General features: G+C 35.9%; 2 protein-coding genes across 4 annotated transcripts in view; one reads left to right on the forward strand and one right to left on the reverse strand.

The window, feature by feature from the left end:
* Nucleotides 1-9,122, forward strand: part of LOC134539447 (proliferation marker protein Ki-67-like) — a 36,999-nt gene extending 27,877 nt beyond the window's left edge. Inside the window, exons 9-12 of one of the 2 annotated variants that reach the window (XM_063381490.1) lie at nt 55-585; nt 1,921-2,001; nt 3,193-3,285; nt 8,023-9,122. In XM_063381490.1, the coding sequence (XP_063237560.1) occupies nt 55-585; nt 1,921-2,001; nt 3,193-3,285; nt 8,023-8,071 (754 nt within the window). In that variant the 3' untranslated portion in view covers nt 8,072-9,122. The remainder of the gene's footprint in view (nt 1-54; nt 586-1,920; nt 2,002-3,192; nt 3,286-8,022) is intronic. The other variant, XM_063381491.1, reaches the window with a different exon arrangement.
* A 2,808-nt stretch (nt 9,123-11,930) lies between these two features.
* Nucleotides 11,931-21,823, reverse strand: part of LOC134539448 (N-acetyl-D-glucosamine kinase) — a 53,940-nt gene continuing 44,047 nt past the window's right edge. Inside the window, exons 5-8 of one of the 2 annotated variants that reach the window (XM_063381493.1) lie at nt 19,481-19,591; nt 17,736-17,859; nt 16,349-16,523; nt 11,931-12,689 (exon numbers count right to left, since the gene is read on the reverse strand). In XM_063381493.1, coding sequence (XP_063237563.1) covers nt 12,420-12,689; nt 16,349-16,523; nt 17,736-17,859; nt 19,481-19,591 — 680 coding nt within the window. In that variant the 3' untranslated portion in view covers nt 11,931-12,419. The remainder of the gene's footprint in view (nt 12,690-16,348; nt 16,524-17,735; nt 17,860-19,480; nt 19,592-21,823) is intronic. The other variant, XM_063381494.1, reaches the window with a different exon arrangement.

The following is a 21,823-nucleotide window of genomic DNA, read 5'->3' on the forward strand; positions in this document are numbered from 1 at the left end:
CTCCTACTTAATTTCAGTGTGCATTTTAACTACCTTATGCATTCTTCATTTCAGTCCATCTATTAACTCTGATTTGGGATCAAAAAGGCAAACGAGACGGAATAAGAAGACTGAAACTTCCGATTCTGTACTGTCAGAGGTGACAGCGGAGCAAGAAAATGTTAAACCAGATACTGAAGTTAGGAAAACCAGAAGACAGAGGAAAGTAGAAACTGTTGAAAATTTGATTTTGGCGCAACAGATGTTTGACCAAGGCAATGCTAAACCAGAAGTTAAAGTGACGAAGCCTAGGCGAAACAAGAAGACGGAATCTGCCGGAAGTTTGGTGTTGGAAGATGATGCGCTTGATCAAGAGAATATCAAGCCTGATGTGAGAGTCAGGACTACGAGGCGGACGAAAAAAGATTCTGCGGAAACCACCGCGGCCAAGCAGCCGGCTCGGAAACCACGCCGGAACAAGGAGAATTCAGATGCTGAACCTGTGGAACCAGAGCTGTCTGTCGTCAGCGCGAAGCCCAAAGGCAGGTCAAGGCGAGCAAAGCCGGCAGATGACGAAGTGGCTGCGAAACCTCTCTCTCCGGAAACGTAAGTATGGGTCTGATCGTGGACATTTTAAAATCCTTTTTGCTGTAGGACATAACTGATACTTTAACACGAGTATACCAGATCATTTTGGCGTACCAGAGGGTTTTCCATTTTAACATTATGAGTGCCAAGGTTTTCAAGCACATAAAAACAGTGTTGCATTATTAATTGTGGCATTTGTTGCTTTAAAAAGAGAGGCTACATATGTTGCAAATCGGCAGGTTTTGAAATATAATACTTTCACTTGTGAAAGGCTTTCTTGGAAATTTTCAATTTAATTAACATTCAGTAAATGCTAAACAATAAATAAACACATCTATAATTATATTTTAAAAAATAAACAATTAGTGACATTTTAAACATGCAAAAAGTCTTCAATGTTTTATTCATTTCTTCACACCTAATTTCGTGGTCACACACAGAAAGTGTTGGGGGGGGGGGGGGGGGGGAGAGAATAAATGTCAACAACCATGGACAACACCACCCCAAAACACAGTTTTTGGTGGCAATTCAAATTAGTCTGTTTCAAAATAGTGTGTAAATCAATATTTACAATTGATCTAACACTATGTAACTCAATAGCAGCTTCCTTAATGTATGTATCTATGATGAAACAGATTAAAATAAACTTTAAATATATATTTAAAAAAAAAAAAAAAACAGATGAAATTAGCAGAAATTGTGTTTATAATATTGCTGAACCAAAAAATAATCTAACTGTCTGATTTAACAACTAAAACTCACGGATAACTATTGTTTAAGTGTGTAAACATGAGCTCATTTTATGTGTGAAATGGATTGCATTGGATTTCACAGTGTTTTGCTGTTAGCAAAAATTTTCTGGATCAACATGTAGAGTAGCAGGTTCTGTAAAATAAGACGAATAGTAACTGAAATGAAAGGTTGGTTTGTTAGGTTAGATGAAGACAGGTTAGCTGCCTAATTTAAAAATATATGAAAATAAAAAATCATAATTTAAAAATTTCAACAAACATTTTCCATATACGTAATTATTAATTTATTATTGTAGCTGAATTAACCTAATCTACCTTTCACTTTATATCATTTGTCTAATTTTCCAGAACTTGTTACATGGTGTGAAGAAGAAAAATTTAGTGTGATTCTATCAATGATTCTCACTATTCAAATTTGATATTCATATTCACAAGTAATTTGGTATTCGTATTCGATTCGAACTAAAAACTGTATTAGTAGATTAGTACAGGCCAATTTATTCATTTCATTTGGAAGAATAGATTTATATCCATACTAAAACTAAACTTTGTTATTGTTACTACTTAACACATATTTCTCTCATTGATAATTTTGTTGCAGGAACTCACTCCTAGAAGAATTTCAGCCTCGAGTTACTAGGAAACATGTTACTTTCGCAGCAGAAATGAATGGTTCAAATCAGTACGTACACTAAATGGTCATTGGTTATTAAAGTGGTTTTTAAATGTAGGCATATCAAAATAAGATCACCAGTTTATTGAAGGTATCGAAGAATCTAAAATGTTAGAGTTTGTAAATCCTAGTTGATTGCATTTTATTTGAGGTACCTAGTGATGCTCCAGTTAAAACGTTTGTTGTTAACTACAACTCCAAACAAATCCAAGAAATTGTTGAAATTTGGATTTTGCATCTGAGAAATTTAGGGTTTTTTTTGTCCAACTGGCTTTTGGATCCAATAAGTAATGTAATTAATACCTAATCTAACAAAATATTTCTCAGAATATTCTGCAGAATCACCTAAATATTTACTAGATTCGTAAACAAGGCAAAATCGTAGTATTAAACCTAGATACTGATAAATTAATTTTGTTCTTTGTCTCACATTAATATTATTGGTGAACTACTGCCCACATTAATCAAAATATAATCTGTACTTGTATATTTCTTCATGCATTATTTTTTATACCTTTAGGATTAAAGCAAATTCATTTTAACTTAAAATTAGAAATAAAAAAACCTTTAACTTGACTCGACTCGAAAATAAAATACTCTTCACTTGAAGGTATAAATACTGAACTGTGCTAGACTCTGCACAAAAATTTGCAGACTCATCCATCTGTGTTTTTTTTTTTTTTCTTTCAGTTATATCCTAACAGATTTAAGTAGCCATGCAACATTATGATTGCAGCATCTGTGCTTGAAATTAATTTTATTTTCAGGGAGTTTGAAACGTGTTTCTATACTTGATATTTATGTTATAAGGTGTTTTTTTTAAAGCGCAATTAATGTTAAATTACTTCCGTTTGTAGACATATAGACCACTGAAATTAGCTGTGTTGTTAACTTCACAATCGTTATCACTTTTCTTGCTTGCGCGTGTATGTGTTCACGTAAGTGTTTGTTAGAAAACAATGTATACAGACTTAACTTTAAGGTGTGAAGAAATCTTGCATCAAAGTTGATTTATCAAATAAAGAGGACAGCATTGTTAGCAAATGCTAAATATGTCACACAAAGATCCTCTTGATTACATTTCGTGATATATGCCTGTTTTGTAATTACATAATAGATAAAATAGTTGAATTTATAATGTGATTGCTTGGTATGATCTAATTTTTTATAAGCTATGGTTTAATGGATGACTTGTTTCAGGGACATAGCAAAGTCTCAGACTAAGAGAGAGGTGGCAACAACATCTGGGAAACCCTCACGAAAAAAAGTTTTGCAGGAACCCGTGCAAAACAAGTAAGTTGATGTATATGTGAACGGGAAGTAATTTAAAGTGCCTGTTGTGAAATTATTAAGATGCTACGCTAGTTTTGAAATGTACTTAGGTTGTTTCATTAAATCTAGGGGTGTGCGGGAATAGGTTTTTGTACTGCGGGAAATTTTCGGGAAAAATAAATTATTCCCGCGGGAAACGGGACGGGATCGGGAAATTTAAAAAAAAAAAAAAAAGCAAATTTTTAATTATAATATGAGAAGATGGCCATTTAAACGTTTCTTGCAAAGTTAGTTGTTTTTTTGCTGCTATTTCTTTTGTCTGCTTCACTTGCCCTTTTTTCAGCGGCGACTTCATATTTTTTAGCATCCTCAAATTCTTTTTTTATAGCCAGACGTGCTACCATGCTCGCATCTCAAAAATTTTTCACACGAGACACACTTTGCCAGGGATTTACTGTCAGACGTTCAAAATACTTCCAAACACTTTTAGGTTTACAAGTAACAAGCTGATCGGTTGCGATATCCATTATTTGTAGGCTGCTAGTTTATTTTAATATACAACGGCATCGAAAATAGGAACAGATACTTTGCACAAGCCTTAATAACATCAGCCGACAAAGGCCGCCAAACTAAACAGTAAACAACTATTTTTTTCTCCCAAAGCAAAATCATAAATGTTTAGATACTCGTGAGCAGTGGTGTAAAACTACGTGATTTCATATTTTTCAAAGTGCCAATACAGTTCTCTACATCGCCACTGCTTTCAAGTAATGAGAACGGTTACGCTTCGTTATGTAACGCAAGTCTAGTATTTCTTATATCTTTGGCGAAAAGGTTGGATTGCGCATGTGTTTTGTTTGTGTTTGACACACGTGGTTTTAGGTTAACTATTCGATGGTGACGGCAATAACGTTATATAACTGACTATTCACGTATCTTCCAAATTTATACCCTTGAAGAAATATATTTATGAACGCATACAATATTTAAGGTACTCCATGTACGTTTTTTATATTCCAATTAGATATGTGTAAACGATTATCATAATTCACTGCACACCACAGCTGTCGCTACGATCGGCATACGTTTAAAAGATGTTTTGCGTTTAAATAGTACGGAAACCCTTAATAAATGTACGAATCCATAAAAAATATTGTTGTAAAAACAGTTTGAATTGATAGAAAACATTTTCACATGATTAGTAAACATTTGTAAATTTTTAAACAATTTCCCGAAAAATTCGGGAGTAATAAAATTCCCGCCCGGAATTTCGGGAAGCCTATTTTCCCGACTTTTTTCCCGAAGCGTCGGGATCCCGCACACCCCTAATTAAATCCATTAATAGAAAAACTAATATAATTGTACAAATATAAATCTTTCAATAAATTAAAATAAGCAACATAGCAATTTGTACAATTAATGTATTTACCCTGTGTATGTGTCACACCTTTAATTTTTGGCAAAACAAAATAACATTTTTACTGTAAGGGTCACCCTTGAATAAGGGTGGCACAGTATGTGTCTCATTAGAGTTCCATGGATACAAGTTAGTCTTTTTTCAGTGTCTCAGCTTATTGGCAGGTCAGAAATACAGCACCCTGGGTTCTTTGTTGTTTATTTCGGGAGGATGTGAAACAAACCCAGTCTCTCTCTCTCTCTCTCTCTCTCTCTCTCTGTCCCTCCCCCCCCCCCCCCCCCCCCCCAATTTATGGCCCCTCCCCTTTATTCTGCTTAACAAAAAGACACAGTAGAAGACTGCTATTTTTGTACTCTTGTTTTCCTTTCATCTATTGAATTTTATTTTATTTACTCATCCCCCATCAGTTCTCTTTTATAAAAACTAGACTCACGGTTGCCTGCAAACTTGTTGTGATATATGTGAAACTTTTACTGTATTAATTTTAGTTAATATATTAGCTACTTGGGCTGTCGGGCAAGCGAAGCCAGGGCGGATGTTGTCGAGATAACTGAGTGTGTACAGAGTCAATAGTTTATCCGCGGGAGCCTGAAGCCCCGGGACAACAGGAAATGTACCATAAACCAGTAACGGAACTTGGGTAAATAACACACAGCCTCTTGGCCTGGAAGTACAAACATGTGAGCAACCATGTTTACAGGACCAGGGCAGGAACTGACCTCTCAGACATGAGGTTGAGTGACCACGGTCACGAGGTTGTTACTAAGTGACCCTTCGGTCACAGGGTGGAGACAGAATAGGAATAAAGGCAGATGAAGCTATCGGGGTTGAGAGTCTTTCGTAGAAGCTGGAGGAGGACAGTCGTAAGGTAGGGACCAAGCAGGGTTCGAGCACTTGCCAGGAAGCGCGATGATTAGTTAGTCTTCAGAATACTGGAAGCCGTTAAGGTAGATACTTCGCAACCACCATGGCTTGGCTGCCATTAGTAGTCTTAATAATGAATTAAGATGTTTATGATTATTGTAAGATAACACAGATGCAGAGTATAATAAAAGAGAACATAGTATTACAGGAGTAAAGTTATTGCTTGAAACTTCACTCGCTTTACCGCAACATCGCTGCCTAATAGAAATCCTTGCCGCTCGGATACAAAATGGTGCTAGGCTGGAGAAATAGGAAATGTGCACACTTACAAACAACCAGCGATGGCTGCAGATTTGTCACGGAATGTTCAGTTGAAAGCATGGGGAATCTCGTGCAAAAACAAATATGTTTGAGCACATTCGCACCATAAACACCTGTCAAGGTAGACATGTTAATTGTGTAGGGTGCCAGTTCACGGGACATTTACAATAATGAGATGGAGGGAGAGCAGTCAGCATTGCCAAATAGCCTCAAGTATGCACACACACGCACATGCACACACACACGCACGTCCTCTCTATCTTTCTCTCTCTCTCCCTAGATGGTTTATTTTTATAGATTTTCCCCTAATCTCTCCTTCACAGCGCAGAAGACACCTTACTTCCCGTTACCAACCAGGCGGGTGGCAGACACTGGCTTAATGCTACTGCTGAAATGTTTTGATTTAACATATTATACTTAGTCATGGAGCTATATATATATTCAAAACCAACATATGTTAGTTATTTGTGCACATATTCAATCACACAGTGCAGGGTGGTGGTGGTGGTTGTTTTTTTTTTTTTTTATCTTAATATATATAAATCTCGTGTCACAATGTTTGTCCTCAATGGACTCCTAAACCACTTAACCGATTTCGATGAAAATTGGCATTTATGTGTAATTTTTTCCAACTTGAGAGATAGGATAGTTTTTATTTCGATTAATGGTCTTAATCTGATAATTTTAGAGTTTTCTAATGTGATGTATGTATGAGTTGGCAGAAAATCACCACGGCAACGGCTGTAGCATTGTTGATGCTTCATTCGTCTCCATGGCAACGACTATTTCATTGTTAGTGTAGTCCTCATCACTCATTAAATACAGACCACCAATTTTTAGATATATACAGGTAAATAACTATACACTGGTAGAACAAAGTCGGTCGGGATTTGAAAGTGATATAAATTATTCAAATTAAGAAGACAATTACTAACTACATCTGATTTCTAAAAAGGTCCAGTGAACTCTTTACCAAGTCAACCGATTTCGATGAAAATTGGCATTTATGTGTAATTGTTTCCAACTTGAGAGATAGGGTAGTTTTTATTTCGATTAATAGTCTTAATAATTTATAATTAATAATAAACTGATTATCAATGTTGATTGGTGTTTAAGCCCGGGAAACAGTGGGTACTTTGTTTCCATGACAACGTTGCGTGCTTGAGAGTCGGGAAACCATCGGTGCTATTCGTTTTTTCTTCGGTACATTACAAAGCATGGTATTAAGTTTTTGTCAAAATTAATTAATTTTCATTTTATTTCATTTATTATAACTGTAAATAGGAGATTTGGTCTCATTTCCCCCCCCCCCCATAAATACAACCGTGCGAAGCCGGGTCGGGCAGCTAGTATATATATATATATTTATAAACCCAAAGTGAAAAACTTATATAACTACTTTTTTTTAAAACTAAAAATTACCATAAAATATGTGACACACACACACACACACACACACACACGGGTATATACGTTGTCTCCAACCATTGGCTGTGTGACTATATTAACTTGCTTAAAAATGGGTATATTTGCAAACAAAACTTTACCAAAAATGTAAATTCGTTGTGAATTGGCAGCTTCGATTAATGTGATAGTTAAGCCTGGCCAAAAACCAAACTTTTTACTGCAACATCCCCTGAGGTTTGTTGGGCCATCAAATTAATTACCTAATGCATCTGTACTGTGAGCCATGGTCAATGCCAATTTCATTTTTAAGAGATGCCCAAGTTGGGATTATTAATTAGGGGAGATTATATGGTGATCTGTGTTGAAACCAAAATTACATTGAAGAGCATGTCAGTACACAATATAAGTTAAGTCATAAAACTAAGCAGCATTTTAAAGAAAACTTAATACAAATTACAAAAACGTAATATTACATAATTATTTTTTAATTCAGTGAATGTAATTTTTAAAGATGGTATGTACCTACATTGATACAGACACAGATTTTTTTTTTTATTTCTTATTGTTATGGATGAATCCAACTTAGTCATATTTATTACATATTACCTTTTTTAAGAATTTAGTACATCAATTTTGTATTATGGAACATAATGTCACATAGGTCAGATGTAATATCACTTGTTTTGGTAAACTATCAATAATCTCTCTTAAGTATTAATTCTTGTCTAATTAATTTCTTATGTTTGCAGCATTGGGAGCCTATCGCCAAGAAAAACCAGAAATAGAAGGGCAAGATAAGTTTAACGAAACATCGGTGCTTGGATGTGTATTTTATATTGAGACATTTAGTTTGTATGTAGAATATTATATATTTCAGGTACAAAAGTTAGAAGATTTTGTATTAATAGCTAAATGTAAATTAACAAATTAAGCAGTGTACAGGTATTTGATACTATTTTCACCCTTTTTAAAATCAGCAGATAAAAACTATAGTGGTGACAGAATATAACTTTTGTTTGTGAAACAGTGTTTTTATTGGACTCTTGGAAAACCAACATATGCCTAAATTTTCTATAAAATATTTTTAAAATAAGTTCTCTGTGTGACATGAGGTTTATTTATTATAATTATTGGCTCAACATAAAGGAAACCAGTAAGTGTTTTGTAACCAGTTTTGTTTCACAGGATATTTTTCTTTATTTGTTATCGTGGCATTCTTACAAAGTGTACCTAGCATTAGAATTGACTTTTTATGTGACCTTAACCTGGATTAGCTATTCCTTAAGCTATTTTAGGTATATTGTTTTGGATTTGTATTTTTTTTTTTCACCAACATAGATTTACAATGTAGATTTTGTTGAATAAATATCACGTTTGTATATTTTACGTAAGGTTTGTTATCTGTAACATTTCTGTCTTTGCAAGTTAAGGTGTTTAAGTAAGTTACATTCAACTTATTGTGGAAAAGAATGAGGTGTAAGCTGGCATGCTTGCACTTTATTTTGGTTATCTTTCATTTGTTTGTTTTATATTTATCAATTTTTTTAAATACTAACAAAACTATGTATATATCAAGAAATTCTTCTTTCCTATCTACAATTTAATAATTTTTTTTGCCATTTTAAACTATTTTGTATGTTTGGCATTTTTCTTTATTTTTATAATATTGTTTGGCATTTGTGCATTTTTCTTATAAGTTTTGTCAAACATGAAGATATGAATGCATAAGAAATTTGAAGGAAAGTGTATCATACTAGCACATGAATGACAAGTGAAAATAATGTGCAAATGGCTTGGGCAAGTATTGTTGTTCTTTAACAGTTATTAAAGAACTTTTGATAAAATTTAATAACTGTTCAGTTTTATTCACTTTTTTATTTAAAACATTTCTTTCTGTAAAAATTCCCATCCTTGTAGGAATTTTGTAAAAATGTTAACATTTTGTAATGCAACTACCCTCTTATCGCATAATCGTCCCACCTATATTTTAGGGCGTCAAAATTTGGATGAAAAAACTCTTGCGTAATCGTTGCATGATGTTTTTGGTCCCGCTATTAGATTCCTAGCTCTTTGTGTAGGTACTTTTCCATATAAAACAATGTATTTTAATTAGAAATGTAATATTTATTCGGACATGACCACTTATTTAATCAATGGAAATACAAGTTGTCTGATGTGTAAATTCTCTTTTAAAGACATTTTTAAATGTTATAACCTTTATCTGATCATCTGCTTCACTGTGGTGTACCGCTAATTAAAATGTAGCCAGTGCTAGTTGGCATCATTCATGTTTGGTTATGTTGCTTGCAGTATAGAGTGCACACACAGTCGAATATCAATATCTCGCCGATTGCATGCAACGCGTGCTCTTTTTTCTATTTAAAGTTGGAGAAAGGTTTTTGTTGCATGACTTACCGTATATACTCGTGTATAGCGCGCCCTTTTTTCCCCTCAAGTAAAGGGAAAAAATAAGGATGCGCGCTATACACGGAAAAAAAAAGTTTGGTGGGGGGAGGCGGGGAGGAGTGGAAGTCGTTAACTGCCGGGTGACGTTTCTGGCCAGCCCCAACACACGCACAAGCAACAAGGCCTCTGTTTCACACACAACTCACAACCTGGTCTCACACACACACGCGTGCGCAAGCTTGCACATCATGGTCTCTTGTTTATTTGTAGACCTCCCCCCTTTACAGAAAGCCAGCTCAGAAGCTAGTAAAAAAAGAGAGAGAATGTTGTCACCAGTTCCCCCCCCCCCCGGTAACCTTCTTCGCTTCCTTCATTCCTCCTCCCAGCAGCGACCGGTGAGTCATCTAGTTCTCTGCGCCAGCTTAGCAACGTAGCGCGGCACGCCTCCCTCTCACCCTCCCATGTACCAGTTGTGACGATACAGCGCTTCATTATCTTCCGTCTACACAGCAGAGTTTAAGTATTTTCCTGACGCATCACCACTCATCAATTTAAATAATCAGGTACAACAAAATGTTAGTAAAATTTATTTATGGGAAAAATTTTTTTTCTTTGGAATTAGTTGCAAAAATCGTGGTGCGCGCTATACACGAGTAAATACGGTATTAATTTTAATTGTTTGGCGTGCTCTTTTATACTTCACTTTTTAAATAAACATACTTTCCATGAATGGGTTTTGTTTTTATGAATAACTTTACCTAACAAAAAAAAAAATTTCTCACATAAATGTCTCACCCCTACTTGTCAAACTTGATTTTAGTATAAAATGAGCTACGATTATGCGATAAAACACAGTAATAGTTACACAATATTCACTGCTGAGTTAACTCATCAAGTATTGTAGAATAAAGTTTACATTAATGCCTATGAAATGGTAGAATATGTGTTTTTACAATTACACATTGTCATCCAAAAATTAAAATTATTCTTAAATTAAAATCAGATTGAATTGTAAAAAAAAAAAAAAATTGCAACTCCTGTTACGGAAGTTTATTTTAATTCTAGATCTTGCTTGTATGTAAGATTGTATGGTTTTTGAGGTTGATTTAAGTTAACTGTAATACATTCTAGGTAGACTTTGGCCGGAATTACAATAGCTTGTCGACTCTGATAGTTGTCAGGCAAGGGTTGAATTTGGAAAAATTGAGTAAATAATTTCTGTAGTTAAAAACATTTAAAAATACCAAACCAAGTGCCATCTGAATATATACAATATAATACATAAAATTAAAATTTAATCCCACTAATATTCTACCTACGTCAAAAAAGTTAATGTAACTCGGTACACGTGATAGAAGTGAAACTACTTTGGCAATTCAAACCTCCACTCGTAAGTGTATATTGTAAGGGATAAAACTGCAGAATAGAGAGAAAGAAAACCATTTTCTAAATAAACATGAATTAACACAATTATTACTCCAAAATAACTGCTCAGCATATCATTGAATATTGACCAGTCAATGATTAATTAACAAATATTACTTGCACCATAAGGAAAAAATATTTAGTTACACAGCTAAAGCAATTCTCGTATAACACTGTTTAACAATAGAATACTGATTTACATAAGTAATTAAAAATATGTACTTAAAAGAATGCCATTTTCTTGCCAATTTGGCCTGTGCACAACAATAACCTCAAACCCCGCTGTGTCAACCTCTGTCCAAGTTAGGTGCAGGCGGGTCCCTACCGCCACGACCCGTCTATTCATGCAGCTCAGTAGGAGGATGATGACTAACACGTCTCCTTAAACATCCCCACAAATGCTCTGTCGGATTCACATCGGGAGATCGTGCACGCCTTTCCAAACGTGCTCCAAGTATCCGGTGACAGTCCTTGCGGTATGGAGGCGTGCAACATCTGGCATCAAAATTAACTGTTCACCAATAGATAGAGCAAACGGGATCACAGCCTCTAGGAGCGTCTCTCTGTACTGGGCAGTCAGAGCCCCATTATCAAAGAAAATCAGCTCAGTAAGAGTGTAAAATTTATTCCTCCCCTAACCATAACTGATTGTCTTTGGAAAGACTGCGACTACGGAGAGTGCTCCCCTGGTCGTTTCCGCATTTTGCCTCGACCGTCTGAATGTACAGACTGAAGCGAGACTTCTCTGTAAAATCTTCTGTGCCTTTAACTTTTATTATTCTCTATACTCACCAATAAATACAATATGTGGCACGTGAATATGCAAAGAAAAATATTTTCCTTATAAATAGGGATTACTACAGAAAATAAAACTTAAAAAAACTTGAGGAGGAATGGGAATCATTATGAATCAATAAATACATAAATAAATTTTTAATTCTAGATGTATGGCAACAAAGATGAAAATTTACACCGTGGTTTTACATTGAAATTTCTTTGTAGAAACATTTTATGTCTATGACATACAATATGATTATGTTTGAAATATCTTGGCGAAGTACTACAACTGTTTTAACGGATAATTTTGGTTAAAAAAAAAAAAAAATTAAGGTTCAATCTGGTTTGTAAGTGTTTCGTTGAAACTCTGTTAAAATAAACCCAAAAAAAAAAAAAATTTCTAATTATTAATTACAGGTGCATTCACTTGCGTAATTTTCTAAAACGAACATATGTATGTGTTGGAACAGAAGTGGTGTGACCGTCCCGTGGAATGTCAGATCTGGAGAGTCTTCCGAGCTCAGAGAGAGGTGGGGCGCTACCGCTCCTCCCGCCTGTAGTGGAAGAAGACGGTGTAGTTCTCCTGGTAGTCGCGGGGCAGGTCGAAGCTGATCTCCTTGGCCGCCAGGTAGACGGCTCCGATGGCCATGCTGGTGGTGAGCCGGAGCAGCGACAGCTCCCGCACGTCCGCCGGCCGGGCGGCTTCGGAGCGCAGGTGGCCGATGAAGCCCGGCTTGAGGTGCTCCCAGCTGAGCCAGACGGAGCCCACGCACACCACGGAGATTCCCCCGGCCGGCTCCAGCAGCGCCTGCGGCGGGGGGTCCGAGCGGAGCTGTAGCCGCACTCTCTTCACAGGTACCTTTGAATATATATACTGTATAGAAGTCGCGAGTGGATAGGATTTACTCTACGTCTTTCAGGAGCGTATGATGAGCAGCTTGGGAACTTCACCGCTGCAGTGCGCTGCTGTAACGCCCCGTATCGTCTTAGTGGTTATTTACACGTTAGAGCGCAGCACTGTCACCCGCTGTCATTCTCCCGCACCCCCCCACCTATCATTCACTGCAGCTCGAGTTCATTCAACGGGAGGATGGGGAAGGGGAATTTGAAGAGTTCGACGCTTGTCCCGCTAGGGACCACCACAAGTCGATGCCCTAGAGATGGTGGCGATTGCGGCGGTGAATTGACCAACTACCTCAAAACCGTATTAGAAATTTTAACCTGGGCTGGCGACTTCTATACTGTATATATATTCAAAGCAGGTACTAACACCGCTCTACCTTTAGTGACGAACATGCTGTATCGTCTGCTTACTTCTAAAACCTCTTAAGTCCAGATATTCCCAGTTTTATATTCCGGATGTGTTTGGTGTTTTTTTCTTTTTTTTTCTTTTCTTTTTTTTTATAGTGCATGTGCTGATAAAACCTGGCAAGTCAACTCTACTTAGTCTCTTTTCTATTCACAAATTATAAAACCTCGTATCTTTGTCAGTCGAAACCGTGCTCCAAAAGCTCATAAGTTCTCCTGTAAAATTGACTGAAACGGAGTTACGATGTTTTAGAAGTAAGCCGACGGTATTTTCCCCTTTGCAAACCTGTCAATTATTACAATGAAAGGTCTAAAATCTGACTTTTTATCTGTACCGCAATATATATATAATAAAAAAATCAATAACCAATCTTCTCTATCTCTACATCGAAATAATGTATCAACGCCGGTATGCATTAGTCAATTCGAAATCTGGAAAAGAAAATCGTTGCTTAAGAAATAACTGCCTGTGTGACAAAAAGCAAATTTACCAAATGCAAACATAACTATACAAGATGTTGCCTTTTTTTTTTTTTTTTTTTTACCATAGCAGCGCAATTTGTAGGATTTTCGATGAAACACCTCAGGGGCATTCGATGCTAGATCATCCAGGGTTGTCCACCCCACCATCTCAGATTTGGACGAAATAAATTTGGTACAGTGCTCTAGTTTGGAGTTTAAAGCCCTTCAAAGTTTCCCTCGGTTTTGTGGAATTTTTTTAATCCGCAACCAAAGTCCAGTATATATCTTGCTTCAACTTACATTTGTAATAACATTTATTAGTGTAGAATCATGAAATGCACCATACTTATTCATAATTTTACGTATTTCAAACATCCCTCGGCCACGTCAAGGTGGTATTTTAGTGCATAGTCATAAATAGGGACCCCAGAAAATGGTGAACCGCGAAATACCCGAAATACCGCGATATTGGGCACTATTTCACCGTTTTCACGAAATCTGCAATTTTTTCACAAAACACGAAACTTTGCGCGAAATCCACGTAATTTCCCTTACCAAGAATGTTTACATTGGTCGGATACTGTAAATAATCTTACCATCGATTGTATTGATATCGCGTAACGAAATCGATTGTAGTTTCAACATGGCGGCAAACGTGTATATTTACGTTGCCGCTATGTAGCAGCGTTACGAACACAATTTTCATGTAGTTGGTATTAGTTCTCAAAAATTCTAGCGCACAGAAGCGAACACAATATTTACGCTTACATAATAGTTTCATTATGGCCGAACACAATATTTTTTCGTGTGCGTGCCACTACGGCATAAATGTTTTTACGGTGCAGCTTGCAATATTGGCTGTATCCGAATACATAGGGATTCGTCCTTAGCACACACATCCCTACATCCCTTAGCAAATGCAGCCACAATGTAGAGGACGCATTTCTAATGGATGGATAGTATCCGAATACTTTTACTGCTAGCACCACCTGTTGACTGTCAGTCGTACTAATGTTCACGCAGCCATTTTGTGTAGGGATATCTACGAATATTCAGCAAAACGTAAATAATAAATACCTACCAATTAAAAAATAATGTAACGTGTATGTTATACATGTTAGCGATCCAAATAAAATACATTTTATAAATTGTAAACTTTAAAAATACTCATGAGTTTTGAATTATCCGTTAAGTTTAAATTCGTATTTTTATTATATTTATTAACGTCTTTATTTGTCTCTGTTTAAGTTATCACTTTCGATTATAATTATGCTGCAAATCTGAAGTAATATTATACACAAACAAAATAAAACCCGATTCCGAAGCTAATGGATGCAGGGACGCGTTAGCGGATGCGAGTGTCGCATCCCTAGAAATCTCGAATTAGTGGATGCGTGAAGGGATGCATCGGCATCCCTTGTGAGAATTCGGATTCAACACAAAGATGGCCGCGTCCACTACGATGCACTTTTAGTGGATCCCTTAGCTAAGGGATCCATTAGGCCAGTATTCGGATACAGCCAGTGTTTTTTTTTATGACGTCTCGGTTACTCGGTGTTAATTTCCAAGCATCTAGGTAGTAGTGCTTATTTTTGTGTTAAGATGCCGAAAATAGTTACGGTTTTCGATCGAGAACGAGAGATGAAGCAGGAAGGATTTTATATATTTGATGTTAAGGATAAAATAATAATGTGTAAGTTTTGTAACGTTCGTGTGGACTGGATGCGTCGAGAAACATGCCTAAAACACGTTTCTAACGCAACTCATAAAAAAAAATTATGTGCGGCATCAACGTCGACTACCGGTACTGCAAAACATACGTCTATAGGAGCTGCTTTGCAAACTTCTAAAAACATAGTTGTAAACAAACAACAATTTATAATTGACTTAGTTGAAATGATGGTGGGGGCAAACATACCTTTGGAAAAAGCAGATGACCCAACAGACCATACATTATTTTAATTTCCAAACATAGTAATATTACAACACAATTTTTAAAAAAAAACAACATTTGGTTAGAAACAGATGGAATAGAACAGGCTAGGGGAACACAGGGTTGCTGTAAAGGAGACAAGACCAAGAAGAAAACTAGAAACACTAAAAACTTTTTAGTGATTGCCAGCTGAGTGCATTTTATGTTTAATATTAAAATTTAAAAAAATTTGAAGCAAAACAATCCTCGTTTGCCAATTTCAATTTTAATTTAATGTATCTCACCAAATTTTTACACCGATTTTTAGCACCGCTTGCTTATTTTTACACCGATTTTTTGCACCGGATTTGTCATTTTTTTACACCGAAATGAGCCAGTTTTATTTACCATTTTCTGGGGTCCCTAGTCATAAACACTATAAAATGACTATGCAAGGTTATATTGAAAATTTTATTTTTTGTTATATAAATCTAGGTCAACTAAGGGAATGGTGGTAGTTAGAGTTCCGTTATTTCTTATAGAAAATCACAAAAATGTTTACAAAAAAAGTTAGCAAAATTTGAATTTTTTTATCAAGGAAAAGTAAGGAAAAATGTATTGCAGATTTGTGTAGAAAACCTGAAAAGTAGCATTTTGTGCTCTTAAAACTTGGGATAGAATTTTTGTGTTGCGCAGGAAAGTACGACGTGTCTGGCAGCGGTGGGAGGCTAGTTTGTGGACAATCGCGTGGATGTGGACGGTGACGACTGTGACGCTGGCCTCACCTTATCAACCTTGGGGTACAGCGCTGTGATGTGGCGGGCGAGAACTTCCCCCGTCTGGGCGAACAGCCACAGGCACAGAGGGTCCCCTTGGTCCGCACCCTCGGCGAGGCGCTTGGCCAGCCCCGCGTACTTGGACTTCTCGAAGTTCGAGTAGCAGTGGTCCAGAAGGTCGAACCTGCACGGAACCAGAATATGTACAACCTCGCAGGAGCTAAAACATCAAATATCGTGGGGGGATCTTTTTTGAGAAAACACGGAGTTAGTAGGCATGGAGTATGCATGGGCGTCGCAACTGTGGGGGGGAGGAGGGGGGCACGTCCCCCCCCCCCCCAAATATTAAAAGTCTTCAATATCGTCCCCTCCAATACTATATTATTTAGTTTCGTAGTTATATTAAAAATATGATTTCTGTGATATAACCCATATGTTGTGCAATTAATGATATTGTGTGGATATAGCACCAGCAGATACGTTAACTGTGTTTTGTTCTCTGAAAATATTTTTTATAAAAAATAAATTATATATTGCAACCAACTATAATTAGAATATTTAGGAAAGAAAAATGCCTAAAAACCACCTTTTTGCACCTTCAAACCCCAAATTTTCCCAGGGGAGGACCCCCGGACCTTCCCCCCCCCCCCCCTCGGCTTTTTTTCCCAGGGGATGGATATTCCTCAACAACTAAATTAATTGAAGTCCCCCCCAAAAAATATATCCTTGCGACGCCCATGGAGTAGGACAGTGATTCTAAGAAAATGCTACCTCCCTAGCAATTCATAATGGCTGTCACACGTTACAGGATCGTCGAGATTGATAGCTGAGATATTATAGAATAAATATTTAATGAGTATACTATATGGTTTTAAGTCTCAAGGTGACATGAAAACAGAATGTGTGTATACGTTAAAAAAAAAATTATAATTTTTTTTTAAATCTTAGCAACCATTCTCGATTACCCAGTACTAACTATGAATAGCCAAATTCTTTTTATTATTAGTTTTCTTGAGGCATTAGAGATAATTAGTCTACAATATCTTTCTTGTAGTAGTGTTACAAACTATTTCTTGGCAACTGGTTTCCAAAGGAATCTTTCCTGTATGTACTATTATACAGCTGTGGAAGCACTTAAGCTCTCTTACACTTTTATAATAAAAACACTTCCTGAGCTCTGAGGATACGTGCAACATCAAACCACTGCTGGTTGAGTAAACTGCACCAGACTTTATCTTAGCTGAAGTAATTCCCTCTAGGGTTAATGGAAACATCATCACTATCTAAAAAATTAAGTTGCCGTTACTGTGATTTACTTCTTTGATGAATTAAGATGAGTATTTTAATTCCTTTTAATAACTAAAGTTAAGAAAGTTTCTGTGATTTATTTTTTCACCTGGTTTCAACATTGAAGTGCCTCTTGATGGCATCCCACACAAAGTTTGTCTGGTGAGGAGGTTGTACGAAATTGTCTTGTTCGTCAAAACATATTTTCACTGCTTTATGCGCCACCCACCATGCTATGAAATAACAGACACAAAATAGTCAATACCGCTGTACTATGAATATCCGAAGAAATAACATATTTTTGATGAGGAATAATTCTACTTTAAGAAGGCAAACCTAAATGTGCCCGGCAGCACTTACTAATATTTAATTCAATTGTGGAATTTTTTTACATGATATTTTAATTCTATTTTGTCAAGAATAATTATTAAGTATGCAGGACAGCAAAAAATGGTCAAATTAATGATTACGTCTCAAAATTCTACTTCAGGAAGATAGAATTAATAGCTCAGGGCTGCTTGGTTAAAATTTAAATTTACATTTATAATTTATTCACTTACACTGGAAAAAAATTCTTTGAAAATTTTTAAAAGATTGCAAAATCTTGGCATAGGCAAATGTGCAAGTACAGTTGGAGTGCTTCATTCTGTAATCATCTGGTATTATTGTGCTAGAAAATGCTTTGGGTAAAATTTTTTTCTATCTGGATACATAACACATTTGCACAATATTAAAACAGTTTTTTAGCCATAGAACAGATTATTACAATTGTACTACATATCATGGTACTGTATACTAATTATCTTTTGTATTCGTGTTATAACTATATTCAGGTTGTGCACATGTTGAAACTGTCAGGGAAAGCCAGAGAAATTCCTCAGTGATAGTAATTCAGAGAGGAAATGACATTCACCAGAATGGCATACCCAAACTTCTAACACTTTTTTTTCCAGGTGGTGTTTTAGTCCATAGTTATGCACAATGTAAAATTACATATGTAAAGTTCTGTTTGAACTAGTACAGCTATATAGGTATTGTGGAGCCTGGGTTGTCTTTATTTCGTTCAGAAATTTGCAAAATAGGTAAATAATTTTTTTTGTGTACTCGCCAGAGCACAGCTAACCTTGGTAACGAAGAAATTCATGTGTTCTCATGTTGCAAATACACTTATAATACGAAAATCTGGCACCAAATTTAACATACTGTACTTTGAAATACTGCAGAGTATGATAAATATAGGCAAAACTAACTAAATTTCTGGACGCAAATCACATGTATTTTTCGCACCGGCTGCTAGAATTCGTTGCCGGATAGGCTACATCGATATTCGATCACTTGATATGCAGAGCCAAAGGTAAATTGTATAATGAAACTTCTGCAATAAAAGCAAAAAAAAAAAAAAGACTTGAAAAAATACTAAACCCCCAGCTTTGGACCTCATTTTCGACAAGGAATTTTATCAAATACTACCACCCATCTTGTTAAAATTCACTAAACAGTTAACACTTTGTTTCCTTTTGGCTTTGTGAACTTTGGTTCGTGCCATCTGCCACAGATGGCAGCACCGTGGTCACACATTTCCGTTCCATTCACGAAATTACTCCTACCACATGCCTTATGCCGAGAGCTAAGATGTTACACATCAAAAGATTTGTTGGGGTAATTTGTGATTTTGGTCATTAGAAAAGCCAAGGAAAGTTTACAGATTTATATGGACGCCTCGACATTGACTTTCGATAACCCTGCAAAATATCTGTGGTCCCGAACCTGCTGGAGTGAAGAGCGTTTTTACTAAACTACCAATGCTGACCCGGTGTTACACCAGGGACGGGTCTCGGCTCGAGGGTGACTCACCGCCTCCTTCGTCACCCAGCATGCAGCCCCAGCCGCCGCACCGGTGAACCGAGCCATCGGGGTTCACCAGCAAGGCGTTGGAGCCGGTGCCCGCGATCACCACGATGCCGCCTGCAAACAAGGGCGGGATTTCAACTAGATTACATTACTATAACAGGGTGGCTAGCGACAGGATAAACCTCAAAACTTTAGGGCATTTTCCACGACAGAAAAAAAGTCGGGAGAATTTCTTAGGTGTTCTGGGAATATTTTTAACAGCAAGTGTAAGGAGGTTAGGCACTGACCTACCCTAACATTGATTATTTAACGTAGGGTTTTGAGAAGATAAAAAAATATTTATTCTTGTGTTATGTTTCATGTTGAAATATTTGTCTCTACATTAGGTACTTAAATGTTTTTCTATAACTCCTTTGTTTCTGTTGGTGATTTCTGGCAGAGATGATTTATAAATTTAAGTTTAAGCTGGGTGTTGGGAAGAAGGAGTAAGGAAGGGCCGTCCAGCTGGCGCCAAGAGGTGTTTGAAAGTGCTGTGGTGTGACCTAGTTAGCTGTGATTGGCCAAGTGACGTTTCACTTTAATTGAGACAAAATCGCTGTAGGCTGCCGCCATATTGTGCCGGAACTATTTCTTTATAGGTTGCCAGAAGTTATTGTAAGCTGTTAAATAATGGTAAAGTAAATGAATTTGTGGTTTAAAATCTTGTATCTTTTTTTGTTAAACTTATGTTACTTTGAAGTGTATATTTGGTTGAAGTAAGTGCAAATATTGACCGCGGAAGGATATGGAACTTTGTCTTTGGAGAGAGAGAGAGAGAGGCTTGTAACGGTGAATCAGAAGGAGCTGTGAAAAGGTGGTGAAAATAAAGCTTTTCTTTTGTAGTTGGGCATTATTAAATTTATTACTGGAGAGTTACCCACTACACAAGGTTAACGAAAAATTAAAGTTATAGAGGAGACTTATTTTGATTTATAATGGTTCCATGTAAGCATCCTTTCTTCCACCTTTCTAACCTGTAGCGAAGTGTTTTTTTTTGGTCATTAACTCTTTTGGTGCAGCATTTTTTGTGGTTAAATTAGCCTAAGTGCGTAATTATTTTTGCAAAAAAAATCAGAAAATAAAAAATAATAATTTTGTGGTGCAAAATAATTTAAGATTGATTAAAAACTTTAAATTTAAATAGATTTTATTTTTTATTAAAATATACATTATTTAAAATTATTATAAAAAGTTTTATAATTTATATAATTAATTAAAAATAATTTAATTTTTTTTTTAAATTTTTATATTAATAATTTAACTTAAAACAATCAAAACACTTAATTTTACACAAATTGGAATTAATTATATTTTTTAAGATTTTTTATATAGCTACAACTTCAATAGTTACTATGTAAATACATATCAGTAGGTAGTTCACTTGCGAAAACACTATTAGATTATTACAAACAGGTCTTCCCCACTTAATTATATACCTACGTACAATCTTTTACATAAACATAAAAATACATAACAAACACATAATTATAACTTTAAAATATGTTATATACTTATTTTTTGGTGTTTTTAGTTCAGTTTCTGTTATTTATTAGTAGATATGGTTAGCAACATTTGATTCAATGTCAACTATGTAAAGTATAATCATAAACAATGAAGATGTGTTTAACAATTACAGGTAACTTTGTAACTTTTTTTTGTGTGGTAGATTTCAAAACATGGTACAGTACACATTGCTGGATTTTCTGGACAATTTTTGCAGTAGAATATTGTTTGCTTCCTTTTGCACATTCCTTTGCCTTTCTTCTTGCACTGCCCTGGTAGTACAGAACAAACAATACAGTTTGGCTTGTGAGATATATTTTCCTGTTCACCAATAAAATGTTGTTCACTTAGCCTTGCCAAAGGCATAGAATCACAGATTTTACGACCGCATTTGGCTGCAGGTTCACGATTGTAATCTTTCAGTAATCCTGAGATTACTTCAGTTCTAAAATCACTTGCGGAGACAGATTTCTTATTTATTTCATTGTATGCAATTCTCCCATTCACCAATGCAGATTCAATAAGAAAATACCAAATTGTTTGGTACCATTTCAATTTTTTATGTTTATACACATAGTTCGTACACAGTTGATCAAACTTGTCGACACCATTCATGTTTTTGTTGTAGTTTGCAACAAGTTTTGGCTTTTTCACTTTTTCGAATCCAGTTGCACTTTTCTTAGTTCTTCTGTCTACTGTCAAAATTTCAGAAGAGTGTACGGTGCTCAACATGTTAACACGACCAGTGTCTTGCCATGAACATGCAATCATACCTCTTTTATTTTGCCAGAACTTAGGTTCTTC

This window comes from Bacillus rossius, chromosome 15 (assembly GCF_032445375.1).
Source record: "Bacillus rossius redtenbacheri isolate Brsri chromosome 15, Brsri_v3, whole genome shotgun sequence".
Lineage (NCBI taxonomy): Eukaryota > Metazoa > Arthropoda > Insecta > Phasmatodea > Bacillidae > Bacillus > Bacillus rossius.